Raw genomic sequence first — 9,039 nt, 5'->3', positions numbered from 1 at the left:
CCCTTTTGCGTGAATGTATATTATCTAGATGACTGAAGAATCTGAGATTTCTTTTTTTTTTTTTTTAAATAAAGTAACCACCGGAAGTGCGTAGTTTTAAAAGCGACGTGCCCTTTCTCCCTTTCCACTCCTGGTTCCAGCCAGAGACCATTCGCTCCTCACTCAGTCCACGCACTAGGACGGTCACGAAGTTATCTCTACGAAGTTATCAAAGGTGTGCTGGCTACCGATTTAAGTATGCCTCTCTCAGGCGTTAGACGATGGACCGATGTAATTTTTTTCATGATGACTAATTTATATCATGGTGGCTAGGCCTACTGTAGCCTATGCCATGTGGCCTGCCGCTAGGAAGCGGTCCTGTCCTTAAATGTTTCCCTCTGTAAGCAACGTCGCTTAACCAGCAAGGCGTTTGATTAGGTGAGTTATTATTTTAGTCCATAAAGCTGATGCATTAAATGATGTCTTTGGTATATCTGATAGAAATTGTCAAACTAAGTTGTGTTAACGTTTGTTTGTAGGTCTGCGGTGCATGGATACCGGCGTGTCTCGCCTTGGCACGTGGTCTGCAGCATGGCCTCTTCAGCAGAGGAACGAAGTGTAGGATGCCCAGGTTAGCATGCTTGTATATTTCTTGGCCCTTATTTCAGAATTCAGAATGATGTTTATTGCGTTAGACTTCTGACTCACGATGAAGTTATCTTTTATCAATTCACTGACTATCAAATGACCGATAGGCCTAGAGCATTTTATGTGTGGTTACTAGGCCTAAAACCGTTAAAAAATCTTGTTGCAGGAATGGGGATTGTGGAGTAACGTTTCAGACTGAGGGGTGAAGGGCTAAATTGTCCAAAGACCTTTCCATGGCCTTAAGAATGAGGTATGTATTCTCATGGTGGCTCTGCAAGCAATTTTTCTCCATAAATGGCGGAACTGCAATGTGAAGCTTATCTTGTAAGTCAAGAGTGATGACATTAATGCGTTAGACTTCTGATGAACCATGAAGTCAATCTTTTGTCACTGACTTGACTATGTGTATTGTATCCTAAAGGGTAAAACTGTTTGTTGGCCTTTGACCTGATGGATTTACTTTTCCCACAGGATGGATGATGGTGACGACTAGGATGAAGATGCAAAGATCTTTTTCCAGATGTGCTTTGTTAAAACAAAAATAAAGTCACTTTCCAAACATTGCTGTTGTCTTGTTTTTATTTAAAATACTGGCACTGCCTTTGAACCTGTGTTTCCCTCACCGTGGTTTCATAGGCCAAGCTGCAGTGCAACATTAATGTTCTTGTTATAACTGGGGCCTCTTGGCACTTCCACCGAGTTGCTCTTTTAAATGCAAGTTACATCTTTGATTTTACATAATTTTATTCGTATGTAATGTCTGTATACACCTGGAACATGTTTGACACGAGGCTCACTGATATTACTCCCTTCGACCACCTCAAGCACATAATGGGCTCTCTCAATCCAGGGAGATTCATGTCCTTAATTCTTCCCTGCTAGTTGTAAGGCTCAAGCCTTTTCGTTCCATCAGTTTAATCTTAAGGCCAAGGCTGAATCCCAGAGTGGGGGGAAAAAAAAGGTTGAAGGTATAGAATCCAAATGATTGAATGAAACACACCAATACATCACTGAAGCAAAAGATTTTTAATAGATCCCTCGTGTGTCCAAGCTGCCATGACACAAACACCATAATTAAACAACAGCATGACGTTTGAAATAATGTAACAAATATTTGGCATAAGAAGCACACAGGCCAAACAATAGAGAACATTATTTTCACCCCCACGTATTCACATTATGGCACTGGGGGTGTAAATCATTACTTTTTACAATGAGCAAAATTGGGAAATCACTACTTTAATGAGGATGCTGTACAGAGAACATGCTAGAGTCTACTGCATGGCTGATGAGCAATGCTGATATCAAAGGCACTTAAGCCTCTATGAAAGACCGCTTTTGTGACAGTTTGGTAAGTGCACAGGTGACAAAATTATTCCTTTTTCTCTAAGCTGTAGAAGCTGATGCGTTGATGAAATGCACATAACCTTCCATTTGTATAAAAGATGCTTTGCTTGTGACCAGTAATGCTATTGTTCATATTGAGACTGCAGTTTTAAGTTGCACACAAGCTCACATTTCTATGAATACAAAAAAACTGCACTTGTACACACTGTAACTGACTTGACTTTTTCCTGGATTTGCACATATAGCTTGCACGTCTTAATTCTGCCAAAAGAAAAACATAACATTCTTTTTTTCATAATGTCACCAGACAACAATATTTAGAATACCAGAACTGATACATAATGTGACTTAGAACAGCACAAAGAGTCTGGACAAATCCCCCCCCCCCCCCGATCCTCCCACTAAGAACTGAGTTGCGGATATAAAATGACCTCTCCTGCTTACATTCATTAAGCCCGCTTTGATGACAGATTAAGACACGCATTGCTTTTGGCTGTTAAAGACTAGATTGCCCCCACCCTCTCCCACACCTACTCTGCAAAGCACTTGGTTGGGAAAAAGAAGCTCCTAGGAGACAATTGGGTTGTTAAAAAGACGACTCGCTGAAGCCTCCGTCTTCCGAAACAAACAGTGACACCTGGTTCTTCTGCCCACTCTGGTGTGGGTGCATTTGACGACAGGTTAAGTCAGGTGGGAGGCGTGTATCAGCTGGTATTGTTCATGAACACAGTGATGTTGATCTATTTGCATAAGTCGGATGCCAACGCTTGATGACCTACTAGGCAACACAGGGGCGGAGGCAGCGAGCGAGACAAAGGGACGTGTGGGCTGCGAGTAGGCTTTTGTCTTCCAGGGCTCATGTATGCATGTGAGTGTGGGTGTGCCATCACAAGCATGTGACAATCATCACATCACACGGACATCCAGACATACACACACTCACACAGACAGACACACACACAAACCTAAACATTGTCTCGCCGAGCTTCACGGATAGCTCGAGTGTCACACCCTGGATGGCTTTGATGTGTCTGAGTGTGGCCTGTGCCCCTGCACCTGTCAACTTGAATGCTTATGTATGTCATTTTTTCCCAACAGCATGTGTGCTGTCACACATACACATCAGCGCGTAGATAAGTACACAAACATACATACAACTGCCAAAAAAAAAAAAAAAAAAAGTTTGGTGCTGCTGCTTCGCAAGTCAGGTCTTATTTTTGTTCTCTTTCTTGTCGACTTGCTTCAACTTGGAATGCTTGGATTTGCAGTGCAATTGTACATGCTATGGTAAAAATGTCCTGGCGAAGTCCTCCACTGCATACATCTCCCTCTCCTTTTCTCACCAGCCTCAGAAAGAGGGAGAGTGGACAGAGGGACTTCGAACCATTTGACTGTTCAAAAACCTTTCGCCTTTTAAAAAATTCTATGAATCATGGAATTCCAACCAGTTCCTTCTCTGCGGAGACACGGAGGTCCAGTAATCCATGCTTTTTTAGTTCCGTGTGGAGTTCATAGAGGGGGCACCTCTGTAATGTCTTAATTCACGTTCTCTCATCAACTCTCCTTTATAAAAGTCTTGTCCCGAGGAAGCCATTTGTTTCTTCTTCTGCTTTCACCTTCTATGTCCACTGGGGTCCTGTATCCCAGGGAACTCCATGAATGTTGTTTCTTACCTTTCCCTGAAGAGAGCCGCTTTGTCACATGTCACTCTGGGTGGAGAGCTCAGCGTCAGAAGAGACCTCGCTTTCCTTTAAAATGTCCGTTGTCATTACCAGACTCGTGTTTGAGCGTGGGTCCATAGCAGAGTGCATGATGGGTAGCCAAACATCATCCATGTTTGGCATAACAAATATTTTCTGTTGAGTACAATATGAAAAAGGCATAATTGAAAACAGTATAAAACACAGCCACATATTTCTACACACCTATAATTATACAGAACAAATAAAAACCCTACTATTTTTTTTCCATATTAATGCAGAGACGTGCCCACTTATTGGCATGCATACATTCCATTGACTTGCAGCATATAACTTTAAAGGGAAGGAAACCATGATGGAACATGTCTACCCACAATAAAAAACTAAAGGTGTATACTCTAATTATGGGTTCCAGGAATTTCAAACAATGATCACTTTTGCTTTATTGCTTTGCTTGTACAATCAGCAAACCGTTAGCTTCCCCTCCAGCAAGCAATCTCTGAGCAAACTGATAATTAGTGGCGACAAGCACATTTCTTTGATCCTCACACAAGTGGGTGGCCATAAATGAATACCACTGTCGCTTAAACAGCCCTATTGGCATCCTAAACCACTTGGGGGCAATTCTGGTGTCTCTGAGGCAATGCAAGCAACCAACCTGTAACTCAATGGCCTCAGACTTTGAACAGACTTCTCCTATATGTAGGGTTCATAATTAATACCCAACAAAGGCCTTTGAAAACTTGACTATTAGAATGCTTCAATAAGCACACTGAAAACAAATTTTCTATGTCGAAACTCTTTCACTAACCTGGAACTCCTGGTCCAGTTTTTTCTCAATCCAGTCGGTCACATGGGCAAAAGTCACCTCTCTTTCTCCCAGTTTGGGTCGGGCTTTCAGCTCAAGGTGCGGTGGGCTCCGGAAGCCATACCTGAAATCATGACATTGTGTCAATCAAGCCAATGTCCATTCTGTCCTAAATTTCTTTTGCATAGTTATTGCCACATCTTGTTTGTAAAATGGACCCACATATTGCTAGTCCTAAATACAACCAGCAGAGGGCAGTCATTAGTTAAACCTTTTCATTATGGGGAGAATTACTGACTGGATTGGTTGGTTTAAACTTTATGGTTATTGTATTACATGGAAGAAGATACATTTTTGAACTACATATGATTGTGTGGGAGACACTTTCCATTCACAATGTGAAACTCTTGGGATCCAGCAGCAAGTTCACCAAAATCACTGTTGGCCAGTAAGAGAGATGAGTTGGACCCAAGGAGGAACATACCATATTCGATCGGTGGGGGGTGGAGGGATGTTGACAGCCAGCGTCCCCTTGCACTCCTGCACTTCCACGGTGAGCAGCAGTGGGGTGTTGGACACCTCCTCCATCTTCTTCTTGATGAACTCCGTTTCTGTGGCTTTCTGGAAGTACTTGGACTTGGCAATCTTGTCCACAAAGCGTATGATCTTACTGGGCCGGTGGCCACCAACGTAACTAGGAGAAGACAGGGGGCATGTTGAGCAGTGAGTCAGACTGGATCTCTTATTCATTAAGCGGCCCCTGTCTCCACTCTCACATGTCACTCTGCTTTCAGCTCATTTGCAGCGTCTGAATCAGAGAATATTATTCACCTCAAATTACCCATCCGTCTGCCTCCCACTCTCTAGCTCTCTCTTTCTTTCTCTCTCATCCTCTCTCTAGCTCTCTCTTTCTTTCTCTCTCATCCACACTCTCTCTCTCTCTGGCCTGACACGGGTATATCGTCCCACTCTGGGACTTAGCATAATAAGTTGCAAATAACATCAGCAACATTTATAGAGGCCAATCCAGTCGTTCAAATTGGCAATTCTATTTTAGTCTCCTACCTCTCGGCCCCGGGAGGAACGGCTTTATCTGTGAAAACTTCCTGCGGCTCCTCTTCATCTGATGATCCAGCACTAGATGACTCTTCATCACTGTCAGCCAAACAGTACGTCCTCGGCCTTGGCCTAGTGCATGCAAACACATGAACAGACACAGATATGCACACACACACACACACACACAGAGGAAGACTTGTTAGTTGCCAAGAAGCGCAGTCCTTGTTGATTTCACCTAGCGGCATAATCAGAGTGTCTCAACTCACCAGCAGAGCAATGGGGCCAGAGAGGGGGTGCGTCCAGAGAGATAGAGAACATGGCAGAGACAATTATATGCAATTCAACACGTAGCAGCACAACAGAGTCCTGGTGAATGTTAAGGAACGTGTACAGTAATTTCCCGCATATAAGCCGCATTGTGTATAAGCCGCAGGACAGTGTTATATGCAAGTTAAAAGAAACATAACCATATTAACAACAGAGTCCTCGTGAATGTTAAGGAACGTGTAGTGAGGCCAAAGAGCTTTGAAGTGATTTGAAAAGATTCGTAAAGCTGCGCAAAGGAGCAGCCATGTTGCTAGAGGTGACGGCATTAGAAGGAGACGCCGCTACTGAGAGAGATTTTACTGCACTGATCACTGATCAGTGTTTCTTTTAAGAACAAAGAAGAGAGAGCTGCTCTTACCCCTCTTTCCCCTGTTCACCGAGTCCCTCTCCCTCCTTCCCCAGCCGGGACAGGTTCATCTTGGTCTCCAGCGTCATTAGGAAGGAGCCGTGATAGGAGATCTCCAGATCAAACCACAGGCCTTCAGGGGACGGGACAGAGAAATGGCCTCCATTAGATAATCCATTTAGACAGACATGGAAGACACACAGGGTCAATGATACAGGGGAATATGATATAATTACACAACATGCTGATAAAAAAAAAAAGATTTCTTTGTTTTCTTAATCTTATTTTTATAAAAAGACATTCTCATTACAGTATGTCAGGAGAGCGTGTCTGGCTCCGACTGTTATTACTATGGCAGCGAGTACATAGCACAGCTTCCGCCGCCCTGTCGTCCCTGTGGCTGAGCTCTTTACATAACGAGCGTGAACGTTTGTGAGCCGCTGCGTGGTGGGCAGGGCGGGGAGGCTTGGCGACTGACTCAGCCCGCACCACCCGCGTCCGCGCCGGATGGACCAACTCCACCAGTGATTCACGGGCACATCTGCACGAAATCCGCCGCCGACGTGACACTCGTCGTACTCATGACTGAACAACGTACATTCATGCCAGCCACATCACCACCAGTGAACATTCCAATACACTGTCATGGCAGACGAGTGCAGCCTACTGATGGATAAGGCAGAAGTCTGACAGTGCTTCAGATCCATTTAAATAACCTTTCAGAATCTAGGGCTCGGAATTCATTATTTGGTGCCATTAAAATGTGTGTATACCCCACGCACACCCAATACCTGAAGTCTTCTCCTCTAAACGTAGTGATGGCTCATTGGACACCCAAATGGGGCTCGTCTAGGAGACGCCTCAGTAGGCTGCTCATAAATTGGCCCGGCTGGAGTGGTGACACTTCATTAATCCGACCGCTGGAACAGCACCCTCCCACGTCCCACCATGACATCAGCACTGTCCTCAGGCTACTCACTCTCTCTCTCTCTCTCTCTCTCTCTCTCTCTCTCTCTCTCTCCAGGGTTTCCTTTGGCTGATACTTTCACTCAGCTTGCTCAGTGTCTCCAACACTATCTCACTACAACACGTCCAGATATGTCACGGTTCAAAGTGAGGCCACGGGCCAGTGCAAGACGATGTTACACATGACCAGGTATTCACACCTCAGTACAACGTTTGTCTTCTTGATTTGTTTCGTCCTTTTGAAAATAATAGCGTCTTGAGGTGCAAAAACAGTAATATGAGTGCTATTCTCTCCCAGCATGTTCTTACCTTGATGGTCAACGTAGGGTCTGGAGGCCTTCAGGACCTTGGGGATGGTGATGCCCATGTCCAGTTCGGTCAGCGTCAGCTCATTCATAAAGTATGGCAACTGGAACAGCAGAGAAACAAGTCAGACGGCCACAGGGTTGCTCATTCACAGGATTTTTTCCCCAGCTAATCCATTTTAATCCCCTATTTATCCATGTAAGTCACTTTGGAGCCAGCCAGAGTTTCTTTTCTAGAATCTCCGGAGAGCGCAATAGATGGGGGACAAAATGGACACACACAAAGACATATATTCAAGCTGGAAGGGAAAACCAAATCGGAATAATGTCTAATTAAGGATAACGGTGATGCCAGAAGTCATCCCTCTAGGTACGGAAGAGGTGACTAAGTAGTGGACACTAGACAACGCGCATACCCGGATCTTGCTCAGTTTCATTTGGATCTTCTTGGACACCATGTCGGCCCAGTACTTCTCCCCTAGGAAGTCCCAGAAGACCCTCCCGAGCAGAGCGTTCACCCAGGCCTCGGACTCAGAGCCTTCCTCCTCATTGTCAGGCACCTGAAGGCCATCCAGAGAAAAGTTAAATAAAAAACAAACACAACAACAGGTAGAGAAGAGCTCATAATTACACTGAATGTATCAAATGTATCAAATCAAATTGATCAAAACTATCCAGTGACGGGGGGCGCTGTGGCACAGCAGGCTACAGCGCTCATACCATATACAGGTCTGAGTGCCCACGGGGACCCAGGTTCGAATCCGGCCAGCGGTCATTTCCCGATCCCACCCCATCTCTCTCTCCCACTTGTTTCCTGTCTACATCTTCACTATCCTATAATAGTAAGTAAAGTAAGTAAAAAGGGCAAAAATATATACTATAAAAACTATCCAGTGACAAAGACACACAGTACATGTGTAGCTGAACGAAACGAACTGAATTAACTTGCAAGTCTGCGCTGCTTTCATGTTTGAACAAAGCAGACATGATAAAGAAAAGCTGATGTACTGGAGGTATGGGATGGATGTAAGCATGATATACTCGATTGCTCATCAAATCTTTTAAAGCTACATCACAGATCCTTCATTACTACGTCTAACCCCTGTAGTTGCTTTTAATGAGCTGCTAGTAGCATCCACTCTAGGTAAGCACAGCTCCGATGAACTAAGGTAAGGTGAGCTGAAGTAAGCACATACGTAACATTAGCCAACATAAGCTCAGCGGGCGCTACCTTTTTGCCGCCCCCGGGGCTGCTGGCTGCGCTGGGCGAGGGGCTGGCGGGGCGACTGGTGGCGCCGGTGGTCACGTACTGGGCCATGTACACGCTGTAGTCCAGCACCTTGAGCTTCAGCCCCACGGGCAGCTCCCTGGGCCGCGGCGGCTGGGGCTGCAGCGCCTCCTCCAGGCTGCCCCGGCTACTGCTGCGGCTGTTGGCCAGGCCCCCGTGAGAGGGCAGGAAAACTGGACCGGGGGGGAGGGAGGGGGGGGGGACACACAGGCACATTCATCATCATGGATTAAATAGACAAAAGCCATATCTAAAGCCTTTAAACA

The 9,039-nt window shown here is 45.2% G+C and overlaps 1 protein-coding gene, 1 long non-coding RNA gene and 1 other non-coding gene across 4 annotated transcripts in view; 2 read left to right on the top strand and 1 right to left on the bottom strand.

Moving 5' to 3' along the window:
• The first annotated feature begins 132 nt into the window (after positions 1-132).
• LOC134076137 (uncharacterized) lies at positions 133-1,190 on the top strand. The gene is made up of 4 exons (XR_009938546.1): positions 133-417; positions 519-610; positions 794-877; positions 1,099-1,190. It is a non-coding gene; the product is annotated as an uncharacterized LOC134076137 (long non-coding RNA).
• A 28-nt stretch (positions 1,191-1,218) lies between these two features.
• LOC134077677 (small nucleolar RNA SNORA50) lies at positions 1,219-1,354 on the top strand. Its single transcript, XR_009938720.1, has one exon. It is a non-coding gene; the product is annotated as a small nucleolar RNA SNORA50 (small nucleolar RNA).
• A 284-nt stretch (positions 1,355-1,638) lies between these two features.
• The window catches only part of tex2 (testis expressed 2), a 30,499-nt gene continuing 23,098 nt past the window's right edge, over positions 1,639-9,039 (bottom strand). The window contains exons 6-13 of one of the 2 annotated variants that reach the window (XM_062532128.1): positions 8,717-8,946; positions 7,902-8,045; positions 7,490-7,589; positions 6,227-6,347; positions 5,548-5,670; positions 4,967-5,176; positions 4,486-4,606; positions 1,639-3,830 (exon numbers count right to left, since the gene is read on the bottom strand). In XM_062532128.1, coding sequence (XP_062388112.1) covers positions 3,672-3,830; positions 4,486-4,606; positions 4,967-5,176; positions 5,548-5,670; positions 6,227-6,347; positions 7,490-7,589; positions 7,902-8,045; positions 8,717-8,946 — 1,208 coding nt within the window. In that variant the 3' untranslated portion in view covers positions 1,639-3,671. The remainder of the gene's footprint in view (positions 3,831-4,485; positions 4,607-4,966; positions 5,177-5,547; positions 5,671-6,226; positions 6,348-7,489; positions 7,590-7,901; positions 8,046-8,716; positions 8,947-9,039) is intronic. The other variant, XM_062532129.1, reaches the window with a different exon arrangement.

Source organism: Sardina pilchardus, chromosome 3 (assembly GCF_963854185.1).
Source record: "Sardina pilchardus chromosome 3, fSarPil1.1, whole genome shotgun sequence".
In the NCBI taxonomy this organism is placed as follows: domain Eukaryota; kingdom Metazoa; phylum Chordata; class Actinopteri; order Clupeiformes; family Clupeidae; genus Sardina; species Sardina pilchardus.
The sequence above is the reverse complement of the archived record's forward strand: the minus strand, read 5'-3'. Positions and strand labels throughout refer to the sequence as shown.